This window comes from Olea europaea, unplaced genomic scaffold, assembly GCF_002742605.1.
Source record: "Olea europaea var. sylvestris unplaced genomic scaffold, O_europaea_v1 scaffold1439, whole genome shotgun sequence".
NCBI lineage: Eukaryota > Viridiplantae > Streptophyta > Magnoliopsida > Lamiales > Oleaceae > Olea > Olea europaea.
The window spans coordinates 1-21,342 of NW_019231930.1; the positions used below are offsets into that span (position 1 = coordinate 1).

Genomic DNA, 21,342 nt, shown 5'->3' on the forward strand with positions numbered 1-21,342 from the left:
CAACTGGTGATGAGAACGTACAGGCAATAATTTGATGAAACCATCAACCACCTTATCACGAACAAAATGACTATCAATCTCGAGGTGTTTTGTTCGTTCATGGAAGATAGGATTGCTTGCAATGTGGATTGCAGCCTGGTTATCACAAAAAATCAGAGCTGGAGATCATGGAGAAATCTGTAGATCCAGGAGCAACTGATGCATCCATGTTAACTCACTGGCAGTGGCTGCTAGTGCTCGATATTCAGCTTCCGCAGATGATCTGGAAACAGTCTGTTGCTTCTTAGCCTTCCATGAAACAAGAGAGTCACCAAGAAATACACATAGTCCAGTGATAGATTTCCTCGAATCAGGACAAGAACCCCAATCCGCATCAGCAAACGCACGTAGTTGCAGTGAAGAGGAGGCTGAAAAGAACAAACCTTGGCCTGGGGCTGACTTAAGGAACTGCAAAAGATGATAAGCTGCATCAAGGTGTGGTTGTCGAGGTTTGGAGACAAACTGACTAAGTTTGTGTACAGTAAAAGTGATGTCTGGGCGTGAGATAGTTAAGTAGAGCAAGCGGCCAACAAGTCTACGATAGGATGAAGCTACTGTGTCAGATAGTAAATCACCATCAACTGAGTTTAAACGAATCTTAGGATCCATAGTCAAAGGGGCAAGCTTGCAGGCCAAAAACCCTGTATCCTCCAGCAACTGCAATGTATAATTCCTTTGAGACAAACATATTCCTTTATGTGATCTTGCTATTTCCAAACCAAGAAAGTACTTCAATTTTCCCAAGTCCTTAAGTTTGAACTGACTATGTAGAAATGATTTTAGAGAGGCAATGGCATTGAGATCTGAACCTGTGATGATAATATCATCGACATAGACCAGCAAGGCAACAAATGAAGAGCCTGAACCCTTTGTAAATAGGGAATAATCGGTCTTGGATTGATGGAAACCGTGTGTAATGAGAGCATGGGAAAACTTGGAAAACCATTGCCTAGAAGCCTGCCGAAGACCATAAATGGACTTGTGGAGCTTACAAACTGGTTTACCTCCTTTGATGGCATCAATAATCACATTTGAATACCCCTGAGGTAAATCCATATAAATCTCCTCAAAAAGATCACCATTCAAAAATGCATTATTGACATCCAATTGAACAAGATGCCATTGATTAATGGCTGCAACAGCAAGTAACATTTTGACAGTGACCAACTTAGCAACAGGTGAAAAAGTGTCAATAAAATCCAATCCTTCTTGTTGGGTATAACCTTTGGCTACCAAACATGCTTTATACCTGTCTACACTTCCATCAGGTCCATATTTGATTTTATAAACCCATTTACAGCCAATTGAATGCTTTCCCTTGGGCAAACTGGTTATGGTCCAAGTTTTGTTTAATTCCATGGCTGCCAATTCAGACATCATTGCTTCCCTCCAGTGATTAGATGCAACTGCCTGGTGGTAAAACTATGGTTCAGTATTTGAAGAAACATTGAGTAGAAATGTTTTATGTGGGTGAGAAAAGGATTTATATGAGAGATAATTGGACAAAGGATAAACGGAGTTATTATTAGGAGGTGATTGGTTTGTAAGCAGATTGCAGTGAAATTCACGGAGGTAAGATGGAAGTTTACTCACCCTAGTTGTTCTTCTAGGTACAAAGTGCGAAGGCTGATTGCAATCAGGCCTTTGACTACAATCAGAGGTAGAATTGGAAGATTGTTCAATGACAGGTGAATTATTATGTTCAATCGAATTGTCATTGCTGACAGAAGTATGTGAATCTAAGGTGGAATGATGGATGTATGGATCAGATGTAATGTGTGGTAATACAATATGAGGGAAGGGATCTATCAATTCTGATGTTGGAGTCATAGAATGGAAAGGGAAATATTTTTCATGGAATACCACATCCCTGGAAATAAGGAATGATTTAGAGGATATATCATAAAGTTTATACCCTTTAATACCTGGAGGGTAACCAAGGAAAACACAGGCTTTGGCTCTAGGATAGAATTTGTTTCTATGAGAAGGAAGTGTTGATGCAAAGCAACGGCTTCCAAACACCCTGAGCGAAGTGTAGTCGAATGGAGTTCCATATAGCAAAGAGAATGGGGTCATATTCTTGAGGATTGGAGATGGAGTTCTATTGATTAGAAAGGTAGCAGTAAGGACACAGTCGCCCCAGAATTGAATAGGCACTCTTGACTGAAAGAATAGTGCTCGTGCCACATTGAGAAGGTGTTGATGTTTCCTTTCTACAACTGAGTTTTGCTGAGGCCTTTCAACACAAGAATATTGATGTATGACACCTTTTGAGGCAAAAAATTCAGTAAAACGAAGCTCTAGAGCATGATCAGATCTAAACTTTTTAATGACTGTATGAAACTGAGTTTCAATGAGCGCAAAGAACCTGGGAATGATAGATTTTGCATCTGATTTATGCTTCATCAGATAGACCCATGTAAAACGCGTACAATCATCGACCAATGTCAAAAAGAATCTGTGGCCAGAACATGTTGGGACATGGTATGGACCCCAGGTGTCACAATGTATCAAGTCAAAGGCATTCTTAGATAAATGGTTGTTAGATACAAATGACTGTCTCCTCTGTTTTGCCAAAGGACGAATATCACATGGAGTTGCATTGAAATCTTTGTAACCACTACGTGTAATTTTCAACTGTTCTTTCATCATGTCTAACCTTTGAAAGGATAAATGACCAAGCCTTTGATGCCAAGTATGTGAGGTCACATTATTTACAATAGAGCATACAGAATTCTTACAGCCACTTAACATAGACTTATATGATGCAGCATCCAATATATAGAGACCATCCACTCTATTACACTTGCCAATCACCTTCATGTTGTCCAAATTCTGAATAGTACAGCAATCAGGGAGAAAAGTGACATTGATAGATGAATTCCTAGTCAATGAACTGATAGACAAAAGGTTGAACTTAAATTGAGGAACATACAACACATCCTCAAGGACCAATTCAGGAGTTATCTTCACTGTCCCATTGAAATTCACAGGTATTCTTTCATGATTTGGCAGTGTGACGTGGGCATTCTTGATTGGTCTTAATGTATGAAAGGCTGACCGATTGAAGCATGCATGGCTTGTGGCTCCAGAATCCATTACCTAGTATGTATCAGAATTCAACATTGGATTGAAAGATACAGAGAAACAAGTACCTGAGATGTGATTAGACTTATTTTTGCCTATCTCAGTACTGGTCTTTGCATTTGTGCGATAATTGCTCAGCATCTTCATCAACTGCTGGTATTGATTATGATTCAGGGTTTGCAGAAATTTCTCAACATTACTACCGGCTTGTTCTGGAAATGAGTCAGAAACTTGATTGACTGCACCATGATTTACTCGCCGATTAGATCCAAGATCGGATTTCTTTTCTTCATTTTCAACACAAAAGGGGTGATGAAGAAAAAGACGATTTGATCCATCATCAATAGTGGAATTGCTTATTGATGATGATTTAGATGACTGATTACGAAATTTAGCTTCTGCCATGGAGATGTAAAAGAAGCTGTATCAAAAAAAATGACAGAGTTATGGCGATGAGGAAGCAAGTTGCTCTGATACCATATTGAAGAAAAGAAGAATCTGTAAAATGGAAAGCATTCTCATTCAATTCAATCGTTCAGTACATAGGTGAGTATAAATAGAAAAAAACTATCAACTAATACAGCTGTACACAGCTAATACACAGCTAACTTCTAACTAAATTTGGCGCCTAAATCATTTGAGCTGGGCTGGCTGATCTGCTGATGCCCATATGTTCCAATACTCCTACAGCCCGTTCGTCAAAAAGAACCCAAAAACGAGCATAGCACGCGAAGATTTATTGTGGCCGGCCCTCAACGTGAGAGCTAAATCCACTTATTCTGACAGATTTTCGCTATCATTTCCTCACACACATCTTGCACACAAAAACGAGCATAAAACGTGAAGATTTTTAATGGTTGGCCCTCGACGTGAGAGCTAAATCCACTTACTCTGACAGATTTTCGCTATCATTTTCTCGCACACATCTTGCACACAAAAAGGGCCCCCTAATAAATTCTTTATATTGTAAGAATATGAGTGACCTAATACATGAACATATACTCAAAAGCCATGACTACAAAATAAACTTCTATAATTAGGCTCGACGCAGTCCAACAAAATCTTTGCCATCCAAGTTCCAAAATCTCAATCTTAATCTCCATTATTTCGTGGTGCTTTTTTCTGCCCACAGACGCAAGCTTTATATGCCCTCCGGCAGAGTAAAATCATGTAGTTGTATGTGAAAATTTGAAGTAACTTAGAAATGGCATTTTAGGAACTGGAATGCACTTCACAATCCAACCAAGTGGCCATGTAAAAGCTGCAAGCAAAATACAAATTCCCCATTGAACCCAATTCAAACTCACCGTATCAGCAAATTTCTTTAAAAACTCTACCATCACAACCTGTAGAATAAGAGTTACTGCAATGATTCCAAGAAACAGTCCATTCTTATGAATCCCTTTAAACACATTCTTCTTCTCCAAATTTCTTGAATTAAATTCATTGAAAACTTGGCAAAGCACAAATGTGTTGAAAATCAATGTGTCCTTTACCTTCTCCTCCACATTAAAGATTGATTTACCTTTAAATTGAAAGGTTAAGAGTACGGCAATTTGGTATATAGCCTGTGCCAAGAGGTTTCTCCACATAATCTTTGTGATTAGAGGCTCGGTTCGACCGACCGGGGGATTATGCATAAGCTCATCTGTTGGTCTTTCTGTAGCAAGTGCAAGAGCCCCCAGTGTATCCATTATGAGGTTCACCCATAGGAGTTGCACCGTAGTTAGGGGAACATCACCAGCTGAAACAGCTGCAATGAAATTGATAACAAGGGCTGCAACATTGACAGTGAGTTGAAATTGAATAAATTTTTGGATATTGTTATAAACGCATCGACCCCATTTCAATACGGTTGCCACGGATGCAAAATCATCGTCCAAGATAACGATATCCGAACTTTCTTTGGCTACTTCAGTGCCTTGAATTCCCATGGAAAGGCCTACATCAGCTTCTTTTAGTGCTGGTGCATCATTTGTTCCATCTCCAGTAACGGCTACCACATGACCTTTCAGCTTCAAGCATTGCACCATCATAAGCTTGTCCATTGGGGAAGACCTCGCCATTACACGAATTTTATTGACCTTGAGAAATCTCTCCTCTGGTGTGTAGTTTCTGAACTCGGAGCCTTCTATAACTTCGCCAACACCATGTTCTTGATCAGATGAAAGTATCCCACATTCTGTGGCTATTGCCTTTGCTGTAAACACATTATCTCCTGTGATCATCTTGATTTGCACTCCAGCCATTCTGCAAGATTCGATAGCCTTTTTTGCACCTGGTCTGCAGGGATCCTTTAGGCCGACTATCCCAAGTAAGGTCAAATCATCTTCGTCACACTGAACTTTTTCTGGTTCAATTTGCTTATAAGCAAATGCAATGCACCGGAGGCTACTTGCTGACATTCCCTGGATTATATTTTCAAATTGCGACCTTTCATTTTCAGTTATGCTCTTAACTTCTCCTGTACCCTGATAATAATGTGTACACATTGCTAACACCATTTCTGCAGCTCCTTTCCAGTGCACATGGTTGGTATTATCAACCTTTTTCTTAATCAGAATTCCACTTCGCTTCTTCTCCGAATTGAAAGTTTCAACATGAATAATCGTATAATTTTGCTTCAGCTTCTCAATATCCATATGCAAATCCTGGACGGCCCACGAGAGAATTGCCTTCTCAGTTGGACTGCCAGAATACTCGATTATAGATTCTGATTTCGGTTTATAAATGCTCCCTGTTGTGTTGAAACCGATTCCCTGGTGGAATAGTTCCTGGAGATCCAGGGCAATAGCCTGAGAATATTGATCTTCCTCCATGTTGTCATGGCCGAGCCAAAACTTAGTGACTTTCATTTGATTCATTGTCAATGTCCCCGTCTTGTCTGTGCAAATAACTGTTGCTGATCCCATTGTTTCACAGCCCGATAAGTTCCTGACCATTGCCTGATCAGCCATCATTCTCTTCATTGAATATGCAAGTGTTAGGGTGACAGCCAGCGGGAGCCCCTCTGGAATTGCGACAACCACAATGGTAACAGCGGTTGATATAATTCGAAGAACAGAATTGAAAATATCATTTAAATCTGTTCTTGTTCCATTATATTCTTGATTTCCATTTTCATCTTCGGTATTTCCAGTGAAATAACGAATCAACATGACTACAAGAACCAGGAAAGCTACAGAAAGTCCTACCTTCCCGATTGAGGTCGTCAATTTGTTCAGGCGCTCCTGTAATGGAGTCTGCTCGTTAGAATCTTTTGTTATCGAACTCATCATCTTTCCCCAGGCCGTGTTCATTCCGACTGATATCACTAGCATTCGTGAATATCCGTTGGCCACTTTTGAACCCGACATCAGGAATGGATTATGCTTGGAATCGACTTCCACATGATCACTCTCTCCTGTCAAGCTCGATTCGTCCACTTGAAAGGAATGTCCGTCGATGAATAGACCATCTGCTGGAATTTGATCACCAATCGTCAAGAAAACTACATCCCCAACTGCGACGTTGAAGATTGATATCTTCTGCCTCCTCCCATCTCTAACAACATCAATATTGATATTGCTACTTATTTTCGATAGCTTGTCAAATTGTCTTTCCTGTCTGAAATTGCTAGCTGCAGATACTACAACAACTAAAAAAACAGCTACACATATGCTGCCACCCTCGTACCATCCTTCTTGAATCCCGTGTTCTCTAATACCAAATGCAAGAGATAGAGCTGCGCAGGCAAGAAGGATGATAATGGTTGTATCCTTAAATGCCTCGACCACGAAATACATTAGCCCTTTGGGAGGCAGGGTTTGGTACGTATTCGAACCAAATGCAGTCCTCCGTTTCTTCGTATCATCTTCGTCTCCAGGAATTCCATTTTCTAAATCAGTTTTCAGAAGCTTGGCAATGCCATCAACGCCGTCAAATTGTCGGAGTTCGTCCATGCTTTTGTTCTTCACCATATCTCTGAGTTTTGTTTGATCAACGATGGGAAAACAAGATTCAGGCACTAAATTTGTACTGGATGACAGATCCAAGCTACTGACTGTATCAATTTCAAGAACAGTGTGAGAAGTAGAGCCTGAAATTTCAGAATATTTATGATTTCTTCGTCCATTAATAATAGATTTGGCAAGAGACAGAGAAAAATGAATGGCGATACAGGCAATGCGCCACCGCTTCTGGGGTTTTGTGAGGGTGGAGCTACTAAAATCAAGAAGCGCTCTATATAGGCCACTACCATAATCAGTAGCTGAATGGAATTTGGTTGCCATTGTTAGTTCTCTCTAAACTCGCAGAAATGGAGGAATGAATTCTTGCGTAAGAAAGATTGTCATTCAATAACGTTTATGTCACGATGATTTATAATCAATTTGGGCGGCAAAGGGAAGTTTCTTGGTAGCTTCCATGTATGTATATAAAATTAACGGCCGACGTGATCTGAACTCATTCATTGAACGAAAGCGAACAGTTGACAATTGTAATCTATTCAGCATTGAGTTCCATTTAGTTAATATAGCAGAGCAAGAACATGTTTGTTCATACAAATGATCATAAATAATTCACGCAGAGAAAACAGAATTATTTCCAGGAAGGAATTTAGAAGTTATGGCCATATATAATTCCTGAAAGATCGGAGAGGAAGGTATTTTTTTCCAGCCTAACATTGGGATATACTATTACTTCACGACAAGTACAAACGTTTTTTCCCCTTTAGACCTATTTTTTTATGGACGGAAGGAATTTCCTACCAACCATGCTATGCTGCCGCTCTACATTTGGAGGCATTTTTTATTTACGCGGATTCCATACACATGTGAACATTGGTCAATGATCGTATCAAACAAGACTGACAACTCAGCTTAATTCATTCCCTAGCGGGGCCATTTGGCACGGACCCACGGCTTCTCTTTTTTGCTTTTATTTTTAGTAAAGTTGACTATGATTTTTGAGAAGTTAAAAACTTTTTTGAAAATTAAAAGATGTTTTTCGACTCGTTTGATTAATTTTGTAAAAGTATTTCTTTTAATCTAATTAGAAGAGTTTTTAGGGGAAAAAAAATAAATTTACCAAATGATTCTTTCTCTAAAACTCTTCCGAAAGAGATAGCTCTTTGAAAAATAATTTACACACACTAAGGTAACGTTTTTAGAAAACTTTTTGAGTACAATGAAATTGACAATAGAAGAGCTTCCTTAGGAAGTGACTTCAAGTTGATTTTTTTCTAAAAGATCTTTTAATCGAACAAAATACTTAAAAAATTTATCCAAATAAATTCAAAAGTAGTTTCATAGTCTTAAAAATAGTTTTTGACTTTGTAAAAGTCTTGCAAAATGGACCTTTAATGCGTTGTTCTGTATTTTAACGTATCTTTTCTTTTAAGTACAACCTACTAAAATCCGTAATTTTCAATTGAAATGTACTTCAATTTATATCAATTGGATTGCCATAGATTAATTTTGTGTTAGTTGAGTCATTATAATTTATCTCAGTTTAGGCCACTTTATTCAATTTCTTGCCAAACTCTAACGCGGTCATTAAACACTAACAATTATTAAAAAAAGTAATAATAATACTTGAAAAAAGTAACACGACTTAAAAACCTACATTTTGGGTTACTTTCATTCCACAATTTTAATGTGGAAAATTATTTCGTACTTCCCATTCATAATTTTTTGCAGCCCCTTAGGGTCTCTATTATCATGTAGGGACTACCCTCCGAGACATAACCTAGTGGTGCAAAGGACAGGAGTGAGGTTATCTCACGCCTTGTAGACAATCGCAGTGTGGGGGTTCGATTCCTGAAACGCGGAATTGGACTCCTTGTAGGAGCAGTGTACATGCAGCTCTTGTTCTCTGTCCTGTTGAGGCACATCCCGCGATTTACCTCCCTCACAAAGTTCTAGAGGCGGAACGGTGGGAGCTATCAAGGTTGGGGTTCGACCTTTATTATCATGTAGGGACCACTTCATTGTCCATAGTTAAAGCAATGTACGAAATTGAATGAGTTTACCTAAATAAGACCAAAATTAAAGTATAGCAACCCGAATCATATAAATTTGAAGTAGACGATTGAAATTAACTCAGTCAAGAGTCGAAAAATTGGATCTAGTTATTACATATGGAGCCATGACAGCGCGACAAGTTGTTGCAGGCTACACCGCCCAAAGCTATTTTCAAATGCATTTTATATTTTTGCTCTTGTTATAATCCATAAGCAACAGTCAAATGTGCCGTACGTGTCTTGTTTTTGTTGCATATAAGCATTCATAAGAAAAGTTTATTACAAAAGCAAAGTTGCCCTTTTAAAGCTTAGCAAACATGTTTCGAATGGTAATAGGTGTATTTAAAAGTTGAACTCAATTAAAACACAATCTTGACATTACAAAGTAAATTTACTTTGTGTATCCACAAAATCAAAAAGAAGCTTTTTCACCTACCTAGTTAATTTGTGTTTCATTACGTAACTACTTGCTGAATATTCTGGACTAAGACATAATTTTTTTTTTTTTTAAAAGAAGAGTAAATATCTTCTTTTTTTTTTTTTTTTTTTTTTTTTTTTTTAAATTTATGTTTAGTATTGCACATCAAAAAGTGCCCTAAGAATAAATATTCAATAATGACAAAACTATTTCATTTAAAAATATAAATTTATACCAAATAGTCAATTTAGTCGAACATCGAACCAAACCCAAAATTTATGTTTGATCAATCGGTCAAAATTAATTTTAACTCCAAATTTCACTAGACTTGTAATTTTTATCGACTTTTCAACTATATATTTAATTAACTTTTATCAAAAAATATATTAAAAATTTTACTAAAAGGTTTGTCCAACAAACCTTCATAGAAAACCAAAGCATATTTGAATAATTTCAAGTGATAATTAAAGCTGCTTTCCCAATCCTTCCAACTTTTTACAGCTTTTATCATAACATTTCATTTATTGCACTCACAATTCAAACCTTTAACTTGTGTAAGATAGAATTTTATTTATTTTTTATTTTTTGATATCCAGGTATTCCATCTTACACCAGACTAAATCTTAGACCTCCAAGACCCATGCCCCTTGAACTTTGGAGGGGGTAAACCGCGGTTTATACCTCAACTGGATTACAGGTTCCCCCATTGACCGTACACTTCTGCGCACAAGAGACCATCCTCCACAGTAATTGTTCCATACCAAATATTTGGCAGCAGGTTCCCACCAGGAATCGAATTCTCCACCCTGCCGCTGGAAGCAAGCCAATGTTGAAGATAGAATTTTACTTTCATATGTTCGTCGGTTGACCAAAAGCCAATGGTTTGATCGCATTTTAACCAATTTTAAAAGGGCAAAATAAAAAATTTATATTTTACGTTTTACCATTTGTCGTTTTAGAATTGGTCAAAATAGGGTCAGATCGTTAACTTTTGGTCCATTAACAGGCATATGGACATAAACATCAAAAAGTTTGAGGTCATTGGTGCAATAAATAAAAAATTGGGATAAAACTACAAAAAAATTGAAAGGTTGAGTCACCATTGTAATTACCTCTAATACCAATTACAAGGTTAGAGGACCAGACCCGGCACGCACGGCTGCGTAAAATTCCAGACTTGAATATTTAACAATGGCCCATCTTATCAATGGTGGATGAATTTACTTTCATTTCACGTCAGCTTATTAAATCTGCAAGAAAATAAGCTAATTTCTTGTACATATCGCTTTCATTTTGTGGAAATAAAACTTTAACTTCCGTTTCTGATATCAGTTGGGTAATTGAACTTAAATAACAAGGAAAAAACGTAATAAACACTTAAAAAAATATTTACCTCATATATGAAAGAACTTTGGAGTAACAATTTCAAGATTAATATCATATTGTTACAAGGGATGTCATCGAAAGTATTCTTGTCAACTACAACATGTGACCCAATGCAACAACCATTGAAGTTCAATAATCTAATTATTTATTTATTTATTTTTATTTTTTTAAAGTATAGTGACGGTGTAAAATATCGCTAAAAATTCAAAAGTCTATCATGTCGCTTTTCCTATTTATTAATTGAAAACATGACCAAAGACATTAAAAACAATCAGAGCGGAAGTTCTTGGCAATTTCCTGCAATAAACCAAATGAAATTGCATAATAGACTCTGTTAGTCAATGTTTGCAACTTGAATTGTACCTTGCATTGTCTATGACAATGAATGGGTTGATAAATTTTTGTTGAAATGTCATCAATTTCTTAACTGAACAAATTTCACGAGACTCGCAACTTTAAACGATTTCAATTTTAAGTACACATATCATCAACTTGTATTAAAATTTGATAAATTTTTTATCAAACAACCCCTTAATTGCATGATAGACATTGACCTAGAAATTAGATGCAATTATTTAAAAGGTGACATTTGACAATTATGCAAGAAGCATGAACAAGTGGAGACACAAGGTCCCAAAGTTGAGCACTACTTGCGCTTCATAATTTAAAGTAGTCTACTTTTTCCTCCCAAGCCTTGTTCGGTTTTTCCATTTCGGAGGGCTGAAATGTGTTTTATATTGAAATGTGTAGACATACTTCGTAGTAAGATCAAAGACGGACTGAATAGAGACTAATTACAGTGTATATGTGTCAATTCGAGTGTAGACCAGGTAGAAGTGAAACTGTAGATGCAACACAAATTTCTCCCACGTTTTGGGAACGGGCCACGAATTGGAAATTAAGCACCACATAGGAAAATGACTTGCTGTTAAGTTCCACAATAGATTAGGTGAGAAAGATGAAACCAAAGAGACAACCTAGTAAATACTGTCTAAAACATTTCCATATACTTTTTCCAAGTCTACCCATCTGAGGGAGAAAATACTCGCATCAGTTAAAGTATTTCTGAAGTATGGAACGGGGGTAAAACGTCAATGGATGGGTGCGAACGAGAGAAATAAGAAACAATATTTGAATATTCTTCAACAAACATCATTCAAACTTAGACAAAAATGCAAAACTTTACATGCGTGATCTTGATTGGAGCAAGAAAATTATTTTCAATTTAAATGAGAGAATATTGAACTCATCTTGAGTGCGAGACACACAAAAGCTGGATAAAAATCAGTAGTTTAGTTTTGAGACAAGAAGAAGAAACTTCATTTTAGTATTCTACGAAAAAAAATTTCACAAGTCAATAATAAATTCTATAATATCATTCAAGGTTGATCTTAGTTACAAAACAACCAAACATGCATGTTCTCGATTGATAAACTTCTAAGCATCATTTTCCCAGAGAAGGGTAGTTGGCAGCCACTTAATCCCACCAAAATTTCCCAACAATTCTTCAACTACATTGTAATGATCGTGTATTCACGTTTGTAACCCATCTAGAAGCCTCATCCATCTATGGACTTCTTAAAGTCACAGCTTTCTTCTATTATAGCTTATTATATTCCAACACCTTTAGTATCGTTTTTTCTTACAACCTCGCACTTGTTCTTATTCGATTCGTGACTCTGCTATCACCATGTCTTTTCTATGTCTTTAATGAACTTCGTATTAATTGCCTTGTCATCCCACTCCTATTATCCTATGGATTCTATAGACCACTTGTGTAGATTGCACCAGTTGTCTCTTTACCTCTTATCTTCTGTATTTGTATAATCCAGTTCAACTAAGTACTGGTTTGTTATAATTTTTGTTTGCTAAAAAATTGGTCAAACTTCATTTTTAACCTTATATTTCATCGAACCCACAATTTTTATTTTCTTTTTTCCCACACATTTTATGGGTTCCACCAACTTTTAGCAATGTCACACAAGTGTTAAATGAAATGAGCCTTCTCTAGTTCTCATGCAGGTCACTTCAATTTATATCCTCTTATTCCACTCTGCTCACATGTGAATAATACTTGTTATATTTCCTAACTGATACATCTAGTAATCTTCCAAGAACATGCCTGCACATCTTGATTGAGTCGTAACCAACTTAAGTATAGCCGTATGCTATTCTGTCTCTTCTCGTTTTACAACTTTTTTTATTACAAACAATATGCGTAAGAAGATCTCTTCTTATCTCATCTATGCACAATATATGTAAATATTTTTGTCAATTGACAACCACTCAATCCATTATAACGTTGTTGGTCTTATAGGAATTCATATTTGATCTTAAAGGAATTTAACAATCCAAGAAACGGCAACAAATTAAGGCTTATTTTCAAGATATTTGATGTTAGCTACATAATCCAAGAAACGGTAAAAAAAAAATTTCCCTAAAAACTCTTCTAATTAGATTAAAAGAAATACTTTTACAAAATTAATCAAACGAGTCGAAAAGCATCTTTTAATTTTCAAAAAAGTTTTTAACTTCTCAAAAATCATAGTCAACTTTACTAAAAATAAAATCAAAAAAGAGAAGCCGTGGCTCCATGGCTAATGGCCCCTTGGCTATGGAATGAATTAAGCTGAGTTGTCAGTCTTGTTTGATACGATCATTGACCAATGTTCACATGTGTATGGAATCCGCGTAAATAAAAAATGCCTCCAAATGTAGAGCGGCAGCATAGCATGGTTGGTAGGAAATTCCTTCCGTCCATAAAAAAATAGGTCTAAAGGGGAAAAAACGTTTGTACTTGTCGTGAAGTAATAGTATATCCCAATGTTAGGTTGGAAAATACCTTCCTCTCCGATCTTTCAGGAATTATATATGGCCATAACTTCTAAATTCCTTCCTGGAAATAATTCTTTTTTCTATGCGTGAATTATTTATGATCATTTGTATGAACACATGCAGCTTTTTTAACTAACAAACAAACATGTTCTTGCTATGCTATATTAACTAAATGGAACTCAATGCTGAATAGATTACAATTGTCAACTGTTCACTTTCGCACAATGGATGAGTTCAGATCACGTCGGCCGTTAATTTTATATATATACATGGAAACTACCAAGAAACTTCCCTTTGCCGCCCAAATTGATTATAAATCATCATGACATAAACGTTATCGAATGACAATCTTTCTTACGCAAGAATTCATTCCTCCATTTCTGCGAGTTTAGAAAGAACTAACAATGGCAACCAAATTCCATTCAGCCACTGATTATGGTACTGGCCTATATAGAGCGCTTCTTGATTTTAGTAGCTCCACCCTCACAAAACCCCAGAAGCGGTGGCGCATCGCCTGCATCGCCATTCATTTTTCTCTGTCTCTTGCCAAATCTATTATTAATGGACGAAGAAATCATAAATATTCTGTCCATAATCCTTATTCAGTCTAACTGTCCAACCGCTAAGGAAAAGAAAGTACATCGTAACCTAACTTGAAGGAGTCGAGTTCTCTCAGCACTTAAGCAATATTGACATGTGGAATAAAGACATACTTTAAGAGAAATAGAATTAACAATAGAGCTTGATTTAAACTATGTTTTTTAAGTTCCGATTAATTAGATTTAGTCCTTGTTTGATGCCTATTTTCTAAAACTCGTTTTTCTCAAACATATTTTCAATATAAATTCTCTATATAAAATAATTTTACACGAGTCCATAATTCCTTCATTCTTTTTAATCACACAATTTCAACTAATTTGTGATGCGTTAAAAATTGGACCGAGCTCCGCGTCCAAGGTAGCTACCGACCACTCACATCATTGGTGGTGGGTGGATTTCTGGCCAATAAGTGGGTCCTGCATGGGACCCACTTACTGTGAGGGGTTCCTAGTAAAACAGCAAAACTGTTAGAAGTTCCCCTATGTTTAAACTCTTTGTCCTGTAAAAGGAAACCTAGTATTTCATTTTATTATAGTCATACATGAAAATGGTATTGAAATTCACGTGCTCTGTAAGGGTGTTTTACACGTTTATTTGAGCTTTTAAAGTTGATGAATAATTACGAATTGAGGGAGTATCCACCTAATTTAGCGTAAATATGTAAATTGTACGAAAAGACTTGGATACAATTGGAGCGAAAAAAAGACGTGTTAGTGCTTAACTGGTGTTGATTTAGAGCAAATGTAGATCAACGGAATTGCACGTGATCAATGAGGAGAAGTAAGATAGAAATCGGAAGAGAATCACAAGTTTCAGAAGTTAAACCGAACATTTTTCGGGACTTAATTGAAAGCTTTCGGAACTTGCAGACCGAATACAGATGAATGCGGACAACAAAGATCGAAGTATAAAGAATTTAAACATGAATGACCAAAGGTAAAAATAGGAAATAGCTCAAACAGAACAATAGGAGAACAACCACGCTGTGTACAAGTTCGATCTTCACAGGGTGGGTACAGACAAGACACAGCATGTGGGGTGAATGGTTCATTTTTGGGGAAAAAGTCACATGGGACTGTAAAGACCTGTGAAATAATTCATAGGAGAAAACTAAAGTGAAACACGAAAGCAAACTTGAGCCTTTGCAATCACAAGGAACACCCCATGAACGTAAGAAATTGTCCAGCAGCAAGCAAAAAATTGACGTGTGCTATTGCATAGCTAATTGGACGAGAAAGATTTTGTTTCCTATTTTGACTCGATCCCAACTTGAAAAGCAATTAGCGCAACACGCTCGACAAGTTGGCAATTTTAGTTATGTCGACCCAACATTATCATAGTTATATCCGACCAGCTGACAGTGATAGTTAATAAACAAGATCATTGTAGTTCCAGCACTTGAACCATAAGCCTTCTCAAAAGGACCGTACTCTTACTATTGAATACCATCTATGTAGTGTCCATAACTAACTTTAGGCACATTAGTTTGATTCTACATATCCACTCGCAAATTCGCTAAATCCAGCTTTGATTCTAAGCATTCTCTCCAATTAATCAAATCTCCAATCCTTTGCACACCACTATTGATTCTCCTGGCCATTAACTCAAGACGTTTATCTTAATCGAACCACCGGAAAAATGTATCGCGTCAAAGTGAGAATAAATATTCCAACATATCAACTTTGTATGAGATGACTAATTTAGCTGACGTTGAAAATCAAACTCAAGGATTGATTTAATGGATCTTCACAATATCTCTCATTGAAACTACTCCAAAAACTGTATTTTGCAACGTTCGAAAAATGTTGCCATAAACCTTTTGCAGCACTCAGGCGTATCTTGCAAATCTAGATATTGCCATAGAGTATAAGGATAGGGCAACGTTTCTTGAACGTTGCGAAAAACCTTTTTGCAGCGTTCTTTGAATGTTGAGAATGACCTTTTTCCAACTATTTTTACGTGTTGCCTATACTTATATCCTTAGTTTTTGCAACATATTTTGACCGTTGCCATATGTCTCTCTATCTCTCTTTTTTATAATGTTGTTTGACCATTACATAGGTAACACACACACACACAAAAACAATTTACACAAGTTAATCAACAACATTGATAATAACTTCATTACAAATTTTTTAATCTACACAAAAATGAACTAGAACACATCAATAAAATAAAATTCAATAGCTTCATCAAATAAGCCGGTTTTAGTACAAAATTAACTTCAACGACTTCCATATCAACATTTCTATGCTAGCATCTTCCATTTTACACCTTAATCCTTCACTGAAATCTTCCATCTTTCATCATTCCAATCCTTCATTTACTTCCCCATTGAAGGGATCATGAAGTGCAGCATAAATGCGAAACTGTCGAAATTGTATAGTTATCATTATAATCAGCACGATTTATAATAATGGTACTCATCATCACCATAAAGATCAGAAATAAAGTTCAAACCTTCAAATTTGCAGCTGTACTGTTCATTATGGGCTTACCATCTTCGTAAAAAGACTTTCTATAGTAACAAGCAGTTAGCTTTTTCTAAAAATCCTTAAAACTAATGAACTTCAAACATAAAAAACAAGCAGAAACATTTTTGTGATAGCTTCATTTGAAGCATAAAATCAATTACCCTAAAACTAACGTAGTATTTAGATGTAAAATTTAAGCCACCACGAAGCATAGTAATTAGAAATAAATTTTGAGTGAATGGCAATCAGCTGCACTGCAACATTTACAATTACTTCCTCAACAGCTAACGCCACATTCAAACACAGGAAATTCTATACGTTAAATAGAAAATCAGCTTTTATGCCTCAACAGCTAGCCCCATTGAAACACAAGAAAGTCTGCTGGTAATTGTTAAGAGGCATGTTACATGATTAGTACAAATACAATAATTAAAATATAATCCATTGACTTTTACAAAAATATGCATCAAGCCCTCAGGGTACAGAGTGTTAATGCAGATGATTCTTAAATTGTCCCACACTCACATTGGAGTAAAATATACATATACATAGAAAATCATGTAATAAAGTAAAAGTCAAACTCAGGAGGGAACTAAATGCGAACTTTGAAGAAACTTACAATATTAACCAATCAAAAACGACTAGGAGCTAAAGTTTCTATATCAGTGTATGGTGCCCTAGATTTTTTAACATAGGTAATGCATTTGGTTTCTAACATAAGCTCCAATTTGCATAACAGATAGGAAAATTGTGTTTTTATATTTTGCACAACCACTGCATTTGGTTTCTAACATAAGCTCCAATTTGCATAACAGCTTTTATGGACAAAAATCCTAATATTCTCTCACTCCCTAGAACTTTGCACGCCACCTCCATAGATGACTAAAGAAGATAATAGCTATGTTCCATTCTATTGGTTAGAATCATAATGCATCTGTGCTCTATTGTCAACTAAATTAAATATTCTTAATTTAAACAATTTAGAAATGTTGCTAGGAGTGAAAAAATCATGTTCAAACCTAATAGTTGGTATTAATTACTAGGGTTGCTTTCTTCACATAATAACCTATTTCCCTGATAGTTTAAGTCATACACTCAACTATGGTGGAAAACTAACAAAAAATTTAGAAAATAAATAAGAGCAATAACATGATATTCTTTCTCAAGATTAACAATGATTGTTAATATAAATAATACAACATTATAGATGCATACTTTTAAGGATAATCCTTGACAAAATTACATGCCATGAGATAGAGCTCTTTGGAATGTCCAAGCTCTGTAGCTACTGCTAAATGCACCAGAGTAAATGAAAGGATCCTTCTCGAGAAATCTGAATTAAATCATGTGTATCGACACAAGCGACATTGGTCTAGGAATAGAAGTAAATAGCATCATTCTATTCAAACAAAATAATCAACCCAAATTGACGTTACTTGAAAGCATTTCACATCTCTCAACAAGTGTTCAACCCCTGTTCATAAGCAATGAAATAAGCCTCTCCTCAGAAACCCATGCTTATGCCCACCGAGAATCCCTCTTAGCTATAGAAAAGCCAAAGTAGCTACAGCAGAGCATGTTACACAAATTGATAATACTAAAAAGCATATTGTGGGACAGGGAATGATTTTTTTATTTTTTATTTTATTATTTTACAACAACAGCCTCAACTCTGAATTCAAAAATATGTAGGAAAACAAGTCGCTAGTGGATGAAACCAATTGTATAAGTTTTATTCAAATGCAATAGCCGACTATTGAAATTGATAACCACAAGGCAAACGATATCAATTTATCAAAAAAAAATTCCGTTTCAGAATTTTCCAGCGGCTGGAAAAAAATGTTTAGCAACATAAAATCAGAAATATAAGTTAACTGCAGGCTAAAACTGTAAACGATGAATCTGGAAGCTGCACACTATAGAACTACAAACTGCATGAATTAAATAGCAATGCAAAAATAATTTGCAAAAACAAATGGAAACTGATGCGAAAATAATCTGCAGAAATAAATGGAAACTGAGACTGCAAGGATAAACTGAATCTGCAAAGAAACTACACGAACTGCAACGAAATAAATCTACAGAAAGAAAACACAAACTGCAGCAGATTTCAAATCGAGGCCTGAGCGTACACAGTTTCCTTAAGACAGTTTTGCCCCCTCACCGTAGGTGCTGGAGATTCAGTTCGAGCGGCTGTCTCCCAGGATACAACGGTAATAAGCAGAATTCGAGCACCACGGTCCTACTCCGACGAATTGCACGTGACTGGAAGAGAACAGAAACTACACTGTATGGAAACTGGAACTGGGAAAAACGACACTGCGTGGAAAACTGGGAAGAATATTTTCGTATGCAGAGAGAAATTTTCGTCGTGTATTGAACTGTTGGAGTGAGCGTCCCTTATATAGACTGATTCCTGTCCATTGGAGTCACTGGAGTTACGACATTAACCACTAGAGTTTCAGCTTTTCAGTTCTAGGAATAAACATTGCGAGTTTTTGCAGTTTAGAAACTCAAAAGTCATTGGAGAAAGCAAAAAAAAAAAAAAAAAAAAAATTGACAAAACATGGGCTCTCCGAGGGGGCCATTTTTGCCTTGTTCGATCCGACATTCGTGTGCACAGGTCGCGCCCGCACCTAAGTTCAAGGCCCGAAGGCCATTTCGGCTCGTGATTTGCACCCCTGCGCGCGCACGTGGAGAGAGTCTCTATGCTACACATGATTACACATGTCCAAAGCATAGCCATATATAAAGTAGTTTAAGTTTTCTTGATTTTCCTATGTGGGATAAATGTATTTTTTCCCACAAAACCAACTTCCAATTACCAACTTTGAGCTCTAATTTCTCATTCACCCGAGTTTCATTTTTGGCAAATAAATACATGAAATCGATGTTCTCGCGAAGGAGAACACATATCAACTTTGATATTTCACATTGGACCAACGGGTCTGATCGAAAATTGTGCCAAAAGTGAGCCGCTCACTCAATTTTTTCCAACAATCCCCTACATGAATGAAAATTGGGAGAGACACGAAACGTGAGACACAAGACTTGGTGATAAAGTTCAGCAGTTGAATCCTGCATAGGATAGGTAGGTGTTACCCTTTGAACCTTCCCTTGTGAAAGCATATTTACTTTATTGGCTGACCAGTGGCCGCGATGTCCTTGAACTGTTCTATCATTTGTGTAAACGATGATATACCTCACACAGGATTCTTCCTAAGACAATCCAGTTCTCATTATTATGTTTGTTTTGTCCATGAACATATGCCTGGTTCTATGAGAGTTCTTAAGAATTGAGCCCCACACAATTCTCTTAGAAGCGGCCCCACTTCTCTCTCACATAGGTGATTTCTTATTACAAGTAACCCGCATTACTTGGCTCGATTTATTATGCATAAGAATCATTAAAAGTCTATTGCTTAACCTTCAACCTTACGGGCATCACTGTTACATCATAGGAATGGACGGGAGGTAATACCCGCACAGTGATTTTATCAAGTTTTTACAGTTTGGTTTTCCCATTGAACCTAGATCTTGGGATCTCCAGTCAACTAGGTTGGGTTTTCCTTTGTAATGACTTATTCTTTCAAGGGCTTAAATCACATTCCTTTCGATGATTTCATAACTAACTCTCTATTTAACCCTTTGGTTAGCGGATCCGCAATGTTATCTTTTGACCTTATATAGTCAATAGTGATAACTCCAGTTGAGAGTAGTTGTCTTATGGTATTGTGTCTACGACGTATATGTCTAGACTTACCATTATATATGTTACTCTGTGCCTTTCATATTGTCGATTGACTGTCACAGTATATGCAAATTGCTGGCACAGGTTTTGACCATATTGGAATATCCTCTAAGAAGTTGCATAACCATTCAGCCTCTTCACCACATTTATCTAGAGCTATAAACTCATATTCCATCGTAAATCTGGCTATAACCGTTTGCTTATAAGATTTCCACGATATGGCAGCACCACCCAATGTGAACACATATCCACTGGTGGATTTTGAGTCTTTTATATTAGATATCCAATTAGCATCACCGTATCCTTCAATGACTGCTGAATATCTAGTATAATGTAGTCCATAGTCACGAATATATCTTAAGTACCTTAATACTCTTACAATTCCTTTCCAGTGATCAACTCCTAGATTACTCGTGTATCTGCTCAGTTTACTGACTGTGTAGGCTATGTTTGGTCTAGTACAACTCATTAAGTACATTAGACTTCCGATAACTCTCGAATATTCTACTTGAGAGATACTTTCTCATCTGTTTTTAGACAGATGTTGACTCGTATCTATTGGTGTTCTAGCCAAGCCAATATCATCCTTATGAAATTTTCCTAAAATTTTGTCCACATAATGTGACTGACTTAGAACAAGCCCATATTATGTTTTTGAGATTTTCACTCCAAGTATAACATCAGTTAAACCCATATCTTTCATGTCAAATCTCGAGTTTAACATATTTTTAGTGGATTCAATCATCTTATT

General features: G+C 36.4%; 1 protein-coding gene and 1 long non-coding RNA gene across 2 annotated transcripts; both read right to left on the reverse strand.

Annotated features, from left to right (window-relative positions):
• Positions 1-3,621: 3,621 nt before the first annotated feature.
• Positions 3,622-7,768, reverse strand: LOC111376034 (calcium-transporting ATPase 12, plasma membrane-type-like). The gene has a single exon (XM_022998960.1). It carries the CDS (start codon positions 7,395-7,397, stop codon positions 4,293-4,295), a length of 3,105 nt encoding a protein of 1,034 aa, XP_022854728.1. The 5' UTR covers positions 7,398-7,768; the 3' UTR covers positions 3,622-4,292.
• An 8,684-nt stretch (positions 7,769-16,452) lies between these two features.
• Positions 16,453-19,750, reverse strand: LOC111376035. Its single transcript, XR_002699396.1, has 2 exons — positions 16,827-19,750; positions 16,453-16,735 (listed from the first exon to the last, which is right to left on the reverse strand). It is a non-coding gene; the product is annotated as an uncharacterized LOC111376035 (long non-coding RNA).
• Between the last annotated feature and the right edge of the window lie 1,592 nt (positions 19,751-21,342).